Source organism: Sparus aurata, chromosome 13 (genome assembly GCF_900880675.1).
Source record: "Sparus aurata chromosome 13, fSpaAur1.1, whole genome shotgun sequence".
NCBI classification, from domain to species: Eukaryota; Metazoa; Chordata; class Actinopteri; order Spariformes; family Sparidae; genus Sparus; species Sparus aurata.
The window spans coordinates 3,255,768-3,270,048 of record NC_044199.1 but is presented as its reverse complement, the minus strand read 5'-3'; the positions used below and the strand labels follow the sequence as shown (position 1 = coordinate 3,270,048).

Below are 14,281 nucleotides of genomic sequence, written 5' to 3'. Positions count from 1 at the left end.
GTAAATTAGCGGTCTGCTAACTTGATCTCTCGAGAGGGAGTCTAACACAGTTTCACAGTGATTTAGACCATGGATTAAATTTACACCGAATATCCCTTTAAGTACGTATGATTTACGAAGAAAAGCATGTAGATGCTCAAGGTTTAAAAACACCAGAACTCCCCTTTAATGGATGCGGCTGCAAACATTGTTTCAGTAACATTTATTTATCTTGTCACCTTCTTACAGGTCGTTTGTAACATTACAGTCTGTACACGATCAGTTGAAACATCCCTCGGTTACGTACCAACGAGTCACAGGTGTTTAAAAAAGAGAAGAGGTGAGGAATTCTGACAAGGCAACATGGTTCTCAAGTCACTTTGACCTAAATGTAAATCAGAAAGCTTGATTCAAAAACAGTTGAGGTTAGATTCAGTGGAGGTCACTGAGCCTGCGCCTTGAGCCAGGTCCTCAGGTGCTCCACCTGCGCAGCGACGCTACTCTTAGCCGTTCCTCCAGGAGCGCTGTACTGCTCCACGCTGCTCCTGTAGTCCCACACTGACGACACGTCACCTCCGAACAGAGGACTGACGTGGCAGAGCAGGAACAGAGAACAGACGCAGAGGAAATTTACATCGTGACACAAAACGGTCGAAGGAGAAACTGCAGTTACGTTTAAGGGATTTAAGGATTTTAAGCGTTCATGAGAAGTAAACAATCACCTAATAGCACTCAGGTCTTCCACAGTGAGCTGATTCAGGGCCACATTTCTGGATTCAGCAGTGAACACGGCTTTACCAGAGATACCATGAGCCTCTCTGAACGGCATCTGCAACACAGAAGAACACACTGTTACAGGGAAATAATGTGAAACCATAAAAACACTGAATGTTGGATTTATTTTAGCTACGCCACACAGAAAGTGTTTTTCATTCATCTGTGTTTCCGTTCTCAGTTGATCTTGTCTAATAGAAATTCCAAAATAATGTTCAGGTTGAGCTGAGAAAATAAAAGACTCAAGATATAAATAAAAACCACTCTTGATCCAGACATTACGAGTGTGTGGACCCACTTTATTTAGGTAAATCTCATAATCAATGTGTAAAAATAAACACCACGGCCTCACACGTGTTTCTTTCTATTTGCATTTTGGTGGAAAGCCATGTGAACACTACTCACCCCCTTCCTCACAAGGTAGTAGGCCAGGTCCGTGGCCAACATGTCGGGACTGAGAGCCGCTTCCATCACGCTCTGGTTAATCTGAGACACAGGAGGGAACATCAGGTGACACAAGATCCTCGTCATGTCGTCTTTTTAAAGGCTGAGAGATCGAGAACAGTATTTTCCAGCTTTATTCTTTGCATGTATCAGTGTTAGTCCTCTTTCTTTGTTCTACATATTTCTTTATATATATATTTTGCACAGTGCTGTGGGTGCCGACGACTATAATTCACTTCAAAAAGATTTGTAAGCACTGTTTATGTGAACAAATAAAGAAAGAGAATAAATGCAAACAAGCTCTGTTATGCCCCTCAGACCAAGCAGCGTTTTTATAAATTATTAACAGCGACTTAAATCTCTGACCTTGAGAGTTGACATGACTCCAGTTGTCACCTGCAGCACCGCGAGAACAGTATCATAGCAGTCAAACATGGCCTCCTTATCCTCCTGAGCGAGGATGACAAAGAGAAGCGCGACAGAAATGTTACAGAGGAATTATCCACAAAGTAAAAACCTCCTTCTCACGAGGTGAAGGTTAAAGATTCACACCTGCAGGTCTTTGTTGTAGGTGCTGGGCAGGCCCTTCAGTGTCATCATGAAGCCTGCACACTGCAACACACACAAAGTTCAGTTTTACAGGAAAACTGCAACGAGTCAGAAATTATAAAAGCTGCCCTGAAAACAACTCTGACTCTGAAGAAAACTACTGATGTGTTTATGACACATGAGGGCGCTGGTTTCCCGGAGAAAAACATTCTTGAAGGAGATGCAGTTTTTCCTCATTGTGCATTTTGCTGAACTGGCAAAGTGACTCGTTTCCTTCAGTGAACAGAAAAAGAAATGATTCAACAAAAGTGAATGTTTAGTGAGACGTCTTACTCTGCCAAAGACACGACCTGCTTTACTCCTGATCAGCTCCAGACTGTCCGCATTCTTCTTCTGAGGCATCAGACTGCTGCCGGTGCTACACACACACACACACACACACACACACACACACACACACACACACACACACGAGAAATATCTGAGTCCAAGGAGCTTGTTTTTTTAATAAAAGGGTCAAATGTGTGACAAACAGCATTATAATGATTAAACTGCTCCTCCGATGGTCCCACTTCCCAGTTTTGGATGTTCTGTCGACACTGTTGAGTTCCTGTTGCTTCAGGTGATAATGTCGAGCAACATGAACGCTGTTTTGCATTATATCACGCTGACAGCTGTTTTTCCCGTATTTGATTGACGAGGAAGCACAAAGGCAACGGATCATCTAAGCCATGAAATATATTCCACAATATGCACGTTAACATCAACCCAATGTTTACTTTCCTCCTCCATCATTCAGCATCACATGACGTCAACTCTGCAGCTCGTGTGCGAAAAATCATCTCCAACTTTCCGACTCGAGGGGGATTTCTTGTGAATTTTCCCAGTCAGAAAATCTTTATTCCTGGTTATTCTGACACCACATGAATGCACGACTACATGAGGGTCTGAGAGCAGCCCACAGACTCATGGGAGCTGTAGTTGTTTGTTTTGTTAAAAGGACAATATGTATAATTCTGTCATAAGGAGAGAAACTGAAACATCATGTTTACAGAAATGTAAATGGAACAAAACTTTGATGCAGAAAAAAACATTGCAGTTTAGTCTATTTTGGTCTGATCCATGATAAGACCGGCCTTTTTCAATGCTGAACATGTTAACCTCTTAATCAACGCCCCCATTTTAAGGTTCTTTTTCCAAAACGACATGCTGAAATTAAAAGCATGACAGCTCCCACATAGTGTGAGACTCAGGGATGTGCTTGGTACCATTAGAAAGGTACCAAGCACATTAGAAGTGTAAGTGTGATTCTATGACATACTGACACAGAGTTACAGAGGTTGGAACACAGGTTTTGGTTTCCGTCCAATTCAAATGTCAATAAACTGACTAAGATATAAGGGCTCAGGTATGTCTATGGACACAGCAGACACAATCAGGCCACAGCCACAGGTCTCAGCTTGCTACACTCAAAATTTGAAGTCAAAAGACTAAAAAATTTATTTTTCACAATTTTTTTTCTGAAGGCATGTCTGTGCGTTTTGCTTGGGTCCTTTTTTTTCCAAGAGCGCCTACTGAGATTCAAAGGCTTATAACTTGAGAACCCCTTTACCTAGAAACATTATCTTGGTCTCAAATGAAAGCTAAGACCCTGCAGGGTTTCTTGCTTGTTCAACACTTGTATCTAGTTTTGGGTAAAATGACATGGATATTCCCATTCTATGGACTCTTGGCGAACTATGAAAAAAAAATGTGTGGCATGACGTTGTAGCTGTGGAAAAAGGGAACACTCCGAAGGTGTGAAGGCATTCTTGCTTCTTGCGGTAGAGGGCTCTTTCTAATGTTGTGTCATGGTGAGTTTAGAAGGCTATTACATGGTCTGGAAATAACTTTTTCCTTTATGTTTGGGCTTAAAATAATCACAGCTTTCCAGTATATACTGTTAAGATCTGATGCTTAAAACTATTAGCAAAAAAAAATATTAGTTTTTACGAAGGGTGTTCCTATGTTGGAACGGTGTTCCTTAAGGGGTTAAACTGTCGACCAACTATCAAGTTGTTAAACAAACAAAACAAAACGTCTTTTGTAAGTTTGTTTTAAATAAACATGCACGCAACCCTACACCGTTCAGACAAGTGTGACTAAAGGGCATTATTGAAATGTGTGCAGTGTTAATAAGAGTGTGTGCAAACTGTTATTCAGGTGATGATGACACACTGACTGACCTGTAGGCGTCAGAGAGCGCGATGAAGGAGAACTCTTTGGTGCTGTACAGCATCAGGTCCTCGGCCATCTTACTGAGGTGGGTCAAACACAACGAAGCCCAGAACAAGAACTCCACTGAGGAAACACCAGAGAAAATTAGAAAACATAACTATTATTCTAATGTACTTGTGAAGCTGACTGAGATTTACACACCAACAAAGTCCCTCTGGCCGGTGGCGTCCATGCTGTTCAGACTGATGCCATTAAAATCCAACTCTGCAGATCCACATGAGGAGAAATGAAACAGCTTCAGTTTTTACAGAGGAAGCCTTCACAGAAACACACAGTCCTCACACGTGTTTGACAGGACAGTGATTCTGGGCATTTTCAGTCTGACCTTTGCGCAGCAGTTCCCTGTCGATGTCAAATGGCGTCCCTGCGATCGCACCACTGAAAACAAGAACGTAGTTTATTAACCGATTGTGTCTGTGAGTGAGAATCATTGCCAGACGGCGAGTTTTACCTGCCGAGGGGTAAAACATCAACTCTTCTCTTGATCTCCTGAAGCTGGTCCACGTCTCTGCTCAGGGCAACAGCATGACTGAAGGAGCGGGCGGAAGAGAAGCAGGAGACTGACATGAACAACACACCATCTAATGTATGAAAAGTGTGAGGTTTGCAGTGGAGTCTTCAGTCACCTTAGAATCCAGTGGCTCCACCTGATTGGCTGAGCTCTCTGCATGTGGGTGTAACCAGGAAACAGGACATCAATTTCTCTGAGAAAGCAACAGGTGACAGAAGACACCAAAGGGCAACTTTAAAAAAAGGCTCAGCGACGGGTAGATGTGTGTGTTCGCCTGCATCAGTGTGTGTCTGTCTCACGCTGCCGCCCGCTCCACCAGGGTCGATATCAGCTGCAGGGCGTTCTCCGTCAGGGTGGAGATTGCATTTCGCAGCCAAAGCCTCATGTCAGTCACGACCTGGTCGACCCAAACACACACACACACACACACAGCACGGCCTCATGATACTGAATCAGCTAGCCTTTATGATAATATGATACATATTCAGTCATTACAGTTTTAATATGTGAATCAAACCTGGTCGTTTCTGCTCCGGCCCGTGTGCAGCTTCCCTGCAGGAGCACCAATCAGCTCCTGAAGAAAACGTGAGGAAGTAAAATAACCTCACAGCCATCAACAAGGAACACAGTTGGTTTATAGCTCATAACTTAGACTGTAACAAACACAGGAAACATTGAAAGTATCCATGAGTTTTCTGGTTGATTGCTCTCACAAATGCTCCCTTCGTTGTTGAAACTTGGCTGGTGCTATTCTATATTTTCCTTACTGTCAACAAGTCCCATTAAAAAGAGCAAAAGCAACTATGTGTTAGTCTTTATCATCACATGTCTTCATATCCAGGACTCTACGTTATTATAAACAAACATTGTGATTCGTCCTTTGAGTTTGTTTTATTGCCCCCTCTCACTGTCACAGTCTCACTGCAGCTGCTGTAGCAACGTTACTTTCACTTTCAGCCATGCTTGTTGAGGCTGTGTGTAACCGCATGACAACATTACATCAGCAAGCTGGAATATCCTCATTATGATTGCTATGATTTGTGTGAATCAAATCAAATAACAGAACAGTTGAACAGTTTTCTGACAATAATATAGGTCTAATGCCACACATGAATAAGCTAAGAATCAGCTACACCGGCAGTATTTGTTAAAAGGGCGACACTTATCATTCAAGCATACACAGAGTTGAGCGTATTAACTATAATTACCCTTTAAGTGAGACAACTGGAACTTACAGCAGCTAAATGTTTAGATAATGACTTCTAATGGCTTCTTTACGCATAAAGCCTCCGACCAGAATCTAACAACCTGTTGAGCATAGGCATCATTAATTAAAGGATAATTACAACCCATGTCCTATTTTCAAAGCTCTGGCCAGCGTTCTCATTGGTACTCACAAATATAACTGCTAACATCTGGAAATGCAGCAACACAATCAATGTTAACGGCAGATTGGCTGCACAGATGATTATCTGCATCTCTTATTAATCTTCACGCAGTTCTGTTGAATAATGCAATTTTTGCAATCTAAAATAGAGGTTTAATCAGTCACGTAAGGCGTGTTTGTTTCAACTGTTGAACAACTATATTCAGCTTTAACTCTATTTAGCTAAAAACAAATATCTGAATTAGTGTTTTTGTCGTGTAAAGAGAAGTACAGACTGCGCTTACACTTACTTATGCATTCATCCTCATCCAGATAACGTGTCCTGATATAGATCGCAGTTTAATACAGAGATATTCTTGATATTCTTGTGTGGAATATACTTTTTCTACTCCTGCAGAGTTATGAAGAGCAGACACGCTCTGCCTCACCTTCAGCCTGCGCTCGTTGGCCGTATGAATGTCTTCATCTCCAGGTTTGATCACGAAAACACCTCTGGACCACTCATCAGAAATCTGGAGGTTAAATAGAGGCAGCTACTTTTAAATAGTTGTACGTAACATATGCATGAACCCACTGAATTCTAGGCAACATTCACCTTCCCACGAAGGTATTTACTGTGTTTGTGTATTGTGCCGGTTGTTTACAGCTACTAAAGCAGAACATCAGAGCAGAGAGCGCGTCCTGAAAGCTGACCAGACCTGATCTGTTTGACAGCTGACTTCTGTCACATGGTGATAGTATTGTTCACCACACACACACACACACACACACACACACACACACACACAGCAGAATACAGAGAGGAATTCTGCACCATGGCACATTTTCAGCTGTCATCTATTAACTTACATCCACACTGCAAGAGGCAGGCAGTGACACACATACCCACAATCCAACAGGAGAGTGTATTACTATTTGTCAGAGAATAAAAGTTGATAATCATGCAGCTGGTTTGAAATTGTGATGTGTTTGTCTGGTAAACTTTAGGGCTGTGTGTGTGTGTGTGTGTGTGTGTGTGTGTGTGTGTGTGTGTGTCTACCTGATCCAGCCCTTGTGAAATCGCGGTCATCTCCTCGGTGGTGACCAGCTTTGCCTTCTCCAGAGCTTTCACATACGCTTTGCTCCCTCGGATGTCAGCATCCCACATCCTCTGGTCATAAGCGATGGACGCGTTGAACCTCTCCATGACAGGATCGGTGTCTCCCACGAAACGACCTCCCCACAGTTTACTCCCCTTGGGTGAGCAGCAGAGACAGAGACATGATGTGTGAGTGCACACAGCTGCAGCCCATGTTAGCTACGAACACATTCAGCGGTTAAAACACAGCGTTGATCCGCAGAGCAGAGCAGCAGAGAGTCTGACAGCTCAGCTCAGCTGGGTGTTAAAATAACAACACGTGGAAGCTGGTGTCCGCTGCTCCTACAGCTAAACCTCACCTCTGAAGTGGCCATGATGTTTATCTGATGAAATCTTCCGCCTGGTGGGAAGCGGAAAGCCGACACAACTGGTTCAACACCGGGGTGTTGTGTGCCTTGAGGCGCGAACGAGCATATGTCTGTCCAACAAACAGTGCCTGTGCCTTTAAGAGACGTCACTGTCACTGAAGACGTTTCGTGTGACGTCATGCGTAACTGGTATTTCATTATTCAGCCATGTGTGACGCTCATGTGTTTCTATTATTTTGAATGGGCAGGATAACTTATATCTAATAGTTATTAACAAATATATATATATGTAACGATTTGTAAACAGAAGACCGCATATGTGAAAATCAACACACTGCAGGTCAAAGCAGCCACACCAGCTGATACCGACAGCAGCAAGGAGATGAAAAGGGAGAGGAGCTCGCCAGACTCCCTTATAAAATCTCCTAATTTCGCTTGTTGTTTGTTAGGAGACACTTTATACACTTTGAATAACGCTTTCTGTGATGATTTGGCCCTTCTTGTGAATTCGGCAAATGTTATAAATGGAGAGAAGCATATGTAACACGGAACTGCTTGTTGGTTGCTTTAAACAGACTCCAGTCTGCAGTTTTTAAATCATGTGGATAATCAATTAAAGGTTTTTATAATGTCTGTTAGAGGGTAGTGATGCCCCATCAGGACCCCCACTGCCCCTGTCCATGAACGTATATTATTTATTTTTAATTAGATTTTTTTTTATATCAATCAATCAATCAATAAGTCAATCAATCAATCTTTATTTGCATATATATTTTGTTCTAGATTGTAACTCTATGCCCCTGATAGTGACAGCTTGTGTTTTACCAAATGTTGATCTATATTATGTTCTCGAAATTAAAAAATAAATAAAAACTATGGCAAAATGTCGGTACTGACCCATAATGCATTATCACAGTTTTATTGCAATACATTTTCTATCTATATAATATATTTATTGAGTAGCAGCACAAGGTACAAACAGAATGCAGAAACAGAAAATAGAAGTAGAAAAATACAGAGAACAAAAATAAATTCTAAAAATAGCTATAATAAAGCCATATAAAAAAAATACTTCAGAAACAAATCAAACAGATACGATAAACAAAGACATTAAATAAAAACATGGCATATAACAGTTTAACAGCCTTTGTATTAGTCTAGTATTTGATCAATTGTAAGTACATTTCACATTCTTTATGAAAACTCAGAATAAAGTTTGTTGTAAGCAAACTTGAATGTGTGAAATTAAGATAAAATAATACTGAGTTTGATAATGTAAACTTGTTTCTCCATCTTTCTGTTACCGTTTTTAAAAGACAAACTGTTCATAGATTAAGCTGGACATCTCTTGCCACAGTCTGTATTCACAATGCCAGAATAACAAGCAACATGAATTTAATCCTTAAAGCCTTAAATGTTCAAGTGTTGAGCAGAACATTTTATGACACCTCGTTTATCTTATTTATGATGAGATATTTGTTCGGCAGCAGACACATTTGACCTGGAATGTCACTTCAAAGTGATTCCAGCAGGTGGTGACATAAGGACGAGATATACTCTCTTGTTGAAACGTTCAGCTTTTGAAAATATATATTTTTATTGTTTTACGACCATATAACTGCGGGAAGGAGCAACACCATCACACACCTCAACTGACTCCACCCACTGCGGTGACGTCAAGACGAGGCTATCAAACGGCGGGAAGTTTAATCGAAAGTAGCCAACAACAACAAAGCCGTCTTTTTTGCAACGAGTTTTTGGTGAGTTCAAGCTTAAATCCAACCTTAAACTGCAATGTGTCGGTTAGAGATACAACAGCAGAGGCAGCTACGAGTATAATAACATAATATTATCGACTAGCTGGCTACGCAACCTTTAAAAGTCACTGCAGTCCAGTGCATGCATGCTGATTGCTGCAACTATGCATTAATATGTAGGAGAAACAATACGTTATAGAACTAAACAAGGGTAATACGTGTCTTCTGAATATTGCACGCAAGTCACAAAGACACCTTTTCTTATAGTAATAATGTACAGAAAGGTGAGTTTCCCTGCAGAGGTTTTGTGAGGATACAGGAATTTAAACTACAGTAACTCTGCTCGATCTGCGCCATGGCCACAATGGACGAGACCAAGTGGCAGCAGCAGGGGGCAGAGTACGAAAAAGTGCGATAAAACCTCCCGTCTGTACTGGAAGTCAAAGTTTTAATTTTATCAGAGACATTTATCAGTTTGTACGCAGTCTTCAGTTGTTGTGAATTATGTTGCCACAACCTATTAGAACTCTACACAGGTGATCTGACATTTGTTTTCATGGATCAACCTCCACTTTAGATTCTCAAGTAAATCAGCTTCATATCAGACTTTACCAACCGTTTTTGTGTTGTTAAATACTTCTACAGGTTTATTTCAGTTACTTCACTGTTAACATAGACAACAATTATTTATTGTGTGCTGTTTATAATATGAATGTGAGCTTTTTAGTCTCCACACCAGCCACTCAGCATGACTTCTGTTAACAGAGTAGCCTAAACCTTAAAAATCAGTAATCAAGTAAAAATCTCTTCATTTCAGCACGAATAAAGGGTTTTCTATAAAAATGTCATATAGTTGAGTCCACATCTAAACCAATCAGTTGTTAGATCAGACCGTCTCGATCTCGCGAGATTACGATGCCCACCAGGTCAGAGTAGTGACACAAATCGGTTTACATTGTCCAACAATCGCAATTGATCGATTCTGTGCAGGCCTGGCTAATCGATCGAGCCTAATTTAATAGCTTTTTCACATAAAGTGGAAGTTAAATTTGACACTAGCTGGATATTAGCAACAGCTAGACAACATTACCTGAAGCGGTTTTGAGTGGTTCATATAAGGACGCTGAATCGTTACTGCACATGTACTGTAAATAATTAGAAATCAATCATATGTGCGTTTTTCCTGTTAGGTAAGACACTACACCTTCTTTTCAGCGTCAGAAATATTCAGCCGGAAACTAAAAATGAAGCCGAAGTTTAAGCCTGAAGAAAGAGGACCAATGGACAAATTTGTCATGGTAAATATTTTCTCCTTGAGTTGTGAGACTACTGACTTTAATGGCTTTGGTAATTTAATCCAACTGTTTATATCTTAATCAATAACATTTAAGAAATACAAAAAATGACACAAATTTTGCTGTTGTCATTTTCAGAGAATCCAGAATGAGAATAACAGTCAGCGTCCTGTTTTACATCCTGTTGAAAAGGTTTGTTAAATAATTTTATATATCTGTGATTACATATAAGAAACATACACACAGACATAATTTTCTTGTCTGGGGCTCAACTTTTTTGTTATTATCAGATACGTTTTTTACAAGGAGCATATAATAAACAATCTATTGTGTCTTTTTCCCATTCTATGTGTGTTGTCTGCCTCCTTGTGTCAGGGCTGTGATAAACTGGCGACCTCTGCAGTGTGCAACATGCCACTCACCCAACGTCAGCTGGGATCAGCTCCAGCCCCGAGCCAACCTCCTCATAAACAGGTATAGCTAATGATTAACTGGATTGTTCAAGAGTTGTACAGTTTGGTTGTACTGAGATGAACTGAAATGAGACTTCATTCTGTTTCGTTCCTAGGAAAAGAGGCCACATGCAACCCATTCTTTCGAGTGGTGCTGGGATGGCAGGAAACCCACAAATATCACATGCGATAAAGCGGGAACTGTTGAGAGCACGCTGCTGAGAAGTGAAATCTTTAAGGGAATTGCACAAAAAAACAAAGACAAAGAACTTGTCATTTTAATAGATGGCAAAGTTATCAGTTCACACTTTCCGTGCTGCTTGATTAAGAGAAAACGTTTGACTGTCAAGTACATTAAAGCTGGAGGCAAGCCAAAGCAATCGTCTGAAAATCGTGGCTATGTTAATTACCGGAGAAAGGGACCATCTGACAAGCCTGTCATGTTTCATGTGTTGACAAAGGGAGGTAAAAATGTAGTGAGAATCATGAGAAACCCAGCATTAAGAACAAACTTTGATGGAATTACTGTTTATGCATACAAAGGGGAAAAAGTGAAGCATGCTCTGAGGAGAGATGGTCGTTTACTGAACACCGTGTTCAAAAAGAACTGTGTGCTCTCTGACACAAGCACTGATGTCGCCACTGAAATGTCAAGTCTTGTTGACGATCTTGATGGTAAAACTTTCAAGATCATACTGCTCGACAAGTGTCCTCCACCAGAAAGTCCGCCTAACAGTCTTGAGCTGATGCAGAGTTATTCTCCGAGATCCGACTCTGATGTAAACCAAGATCCTCCACAGCAGTCTGCTACAACAGAGTCAGAGAATGACAACAGACCAAAAGAGAAGCCAGAGCCAGAGGATGACACGGCACCAGAACAAAATCCAGACACAATGCAGCGAAAGATATCGTCACAGTTCAAAGATTTGGTGAAAAGAATGAAAACTTTGCAAGGCACTAAGCCCTCTCGTATGCAGGACTTCTACCGTGTCGAGTATGGAAAGAATGATCAGACATGCAGGGAAGTAAAAACGATGAAGACACTGATGGAGCTCAGTAACTCTGTTTGCCATGTGAGAATAAACGGCAGACCAGGTGGAAGTGGCTTCCTGCTGTTTGACAAGTTCGTCCTCACAAACGGCCATGTGATTAAAAACATTTATGATGAGGAGACGAGGCAGCTTACTGAGAAGGTTACTGTTCATTTCTCTTATGAGAGTCTGGACCAGATGGAGTCCGGAGCAGAAGTGGAAGAGGTCGCTGGCTTTGAATATTGTTCTAATGAAACAGAGCACACGTATGACTGGGCTTTGTTAAAGCTAGGCGGTGAGCAGGATTTGCCTGATGGTCTGTTGAAACACTTTGGATTTCATTCTCAAAGTGGAGGAATTTGCATCATTGGGCATCCTGATGGTGGTGTGAAAAAGATAGAGCCGTGCTTGATTGTTTCATTTGATAACCGCTGCCAGGTTGTGGAGAGGCATTACCGTGAAAATCAAGAGCACGTTCAGTTGGTTACTCCTCGTTTCTTTGAGGGTGCAGCAGAATGGGTTAAACAGAAGAAACAGGTTCTAACTTATGAATCTTCTTTTTATTTTGGCTCATCTGGCTCTCCTGTCTTTGATGAGCACTGCAATGTCGTTGCAATGCATTCAGGGGGATACGTGTACTGCAATGAAAAGGGTCAAAGTCAGAGCGTCATAGAGTACGGCTATCCTTTGTCTGTCATTATCGAACAAGCCATTTACCAGTTGGTGGAGAGAGGAAGGTTCGATGTTTTAAAGAAATACCTCGCTTGCAGTTATGCACGACAGCAAAACATGATGAGCAATCTGAAGAAACTGGTTGAGGGCAGAAATCTGACAGCATTTAGAAATGCAGCCAACAGTCCAGTGGTGATAAATGATGCAGGCTTAAGGAAGTTCTTTGACTTATTCTGTCGGCCAGAGGAACCAGTCCCAATGGACATTGACTGAGTGTTCACAGCTACCTGCTGTTGAAAGATACTCGGAGCAGTTTCAATGAGCAGTGAGTGTCATGTCAGTTTTCATATGAGAAGATGCTGTTGTTGGAATTGTTGGTAACAAAGAGAGTAATGCTTTCTCAATAATCATTTTAGCCTCAAAATTCTAAATGCTTTTTTAAAGAAACGTTTGTCAAATCATTGTCCTGAAAACTGCCTGTAAATGATACCGTAAATTACCAAATAATAGTCAGGTTTCAATTAACCGCAGGGTCCCTTTTAAAAGTACGACTTGAAATTCAAACTTTCGGTCATAAAATATGCAGAGGAAAACTCGGGAGAAGCAGCCGTTAGACGTTTCTCTGTTGACCAGAAGAGAGTGAGAGATTATCTGCCAATATTGGATACAGTATGTCACTGTTGTGGTTTAGAGTTCAGATTTGTTTTGTGTGTTTGTCAATGAGAGAGCAATAACAGTTTTTTTATTTTAAAACTGAAACTTATATCAGCTTCAGAAATGCAGCATTAGTCTTGCTCTTTTTTCTTTTTTACCATCTTATCTTCTTCTTTGGGCTGTTCCGTTCCGTTTTCTTTTCCGCTTTTTCCGTGAGGGTCGCGGAGATGTTTTATCCCCCTTTTTTTCAATTTTGGGGTTCAGTATCTTGCTCAAGGATACTTCGACATGTAGCTCAGTTCCACCCCAGGGGAGCTGGGATTCGAACTTTGGGCTGTTTTTAAGAAAATCACCTGTGAGATAATGATTTCCTATTTTTGTATTGTATTACACAAAAACAATTGTACAATTTTCTGTCATCCATCATGATGTTGATACCAACATGTATGTTTTTGATAAACTAAAATCACCTGTGATATTTTAGTTGCTATTTCACCTTCTTCTTTATGTTTTACATTTACAAACAATTGTTCAATTCTGGATGAAGCAATATTCTGTCATACTGTCATTGTGTTGATACAATCTGTCTTGATAATGTCTCAAAAAGATATCACTTGTATTCATTATAGAGAAATAGGCAGTTTTGTAAAAATGAATAATGATTCATTCATATTAAAGCAGTTTCTTTCTTATTTGGATTTTGATTGTGTTTTGAATGTATTATTTGCTCCCATCAACATATACTAGTGCAGTGCCCGTAAGAAATATGTATTCCTATAGAAAAGTGGGAAGTTAAGCAGCTTTTTCATGGATGGCCAAATGAGGCTGTGTTTGAAGGTGGGACGTCAGGGATATTTAGGTTTGTTGTGAAATCTGATATTCCAGGGTATAATTGGCTGTTTTTGACTATTTTTGATTTTGCCATCATATTTCACCTTAAAAACTATTTACTTGGTGTCATTATTTTCAGCACAACCTCACATGTGTGACTGTACAGTTATTTTTTTATTTTCACACACTGTATTAACACAATGGACCTAAAATCACACAAAC

At 40.6% G+C, this 14,281-nt stretch overlaps 2 protein-coding genes across 3 annotated transcripts; one reads left to right on the top strand and one right to left on the bottom strand.

Annotated features, from left to right (window-relative positions):
• Positions 1–172: 172 nt before the first annotated feature.
• Positions 173–7,515, bottom strand: asl (argininosuccinate lyase). The gene is made up of 16 exons (XM_030436981.1): positions 7,359–7,515; positions 6,961–7,155; positions 6,350–6,433; positions 5,052–5,108; positions 4,834–4,931; positions 4,650–4,727; positions 4,475–4,552; positions 4,349–4,401; positions 4,165–4,227; positions 3,972–4,086; positions 2,080–2,164; positions 1,750–1,809; positions 1,564–1,647; positions 1,159–1,239; positions 702–808; positions 173–566 (listed from the first exon to the last, which is right to left on the bottom strand). Exons 1-16 carry the CDS (start codon positions 7,371–7,373, stop codon positions 422–424), a joined length of 1,398 nt encoding a protein of 465 aa, XP_030292841.1. The 5' UTR covers positions 7,374–7,515; the 3' UTR covers positions 173–421.
• Positions 7,516–9,069: 1,554 nt separating this feature from the next.
• Positions 9,070–13,932, top strand: LOC115594855 (protein FAM111A-like). Of its 2 annotated transcripts, none has more exons than XM_030439135.1 (5): positions 9,070–9,127; positions 10,340–10,422; positions 10,558–10,611; positions 10,795–10,893; positions 10,988–13,932. In XM_030439135.1, exons 2-5 carry the CDS (start codon positions 10,369–10,371, stop codon positions 12,845–12,847), a joined length of 2,067 nt encoding a protein of 688 aa, XP_030294995.1. In that variant the 5' UTR covers positions 9,070–9,127; positions 10,340–10,368; the 3' UTR covers positions 12,848–13,932. The 2 variants fall into 2 exon arrangements, with proteins under 2 accessions (XP_030294995.1, XP_030294994.1); XM_030439134.1 differs by having other exon boundaries at positions 10,315–10,422.
• Positions 13,933–14,281: the final 349 nt, after the last annotated feature.

What these genes read in the sequence shown, in the direction of transcription:
- asl (XM_030436981.1), bottom strand. An exon ending in GCCGGAGCAGAAACGACCAG is followed by an intron (nt 4,932 to 5,051) that starts GTTTGATTCACA and finishes TGGGTCGACCAG; the next exon opens with GTCGTGACTGACATGAGGCT. An exon ending in ACTACCTTGTGAGGAAGGGG is followed by an intron (nt 809 to 1,158) that starts GTGAGTAGTGTT and finishes TCTGTGTTGCAG; the next exon opens with ATGCCGTTCAGAGAGGCTCA.
- LOC115594855 (XM_030439135.1), top strand. Translation starts at nt 10,369, where the DNA reads ATGAAGCCGAAGTTTAAGCCTGAAGAAAGAGGACCAATGGACAAATTT. An exon ending in TTTTACATCCTGTTGAAAAG is followed by an intron (nt 10,612 to 10,794) that starts GTTTGTTAAATA and finishes TCCTTGTGTCAG; the next exon opens with GGCTGTGATAAACTGGCGAC. An exon ending in GCCAACCTCCTCATAAACAG is followed by an intron (nt 10,894 to 10,987) that starts GTATAGCTAATG and finishes TTTCGTTCCTAG; the next exon opens with GAAAAGAGGCCACATGCAAC.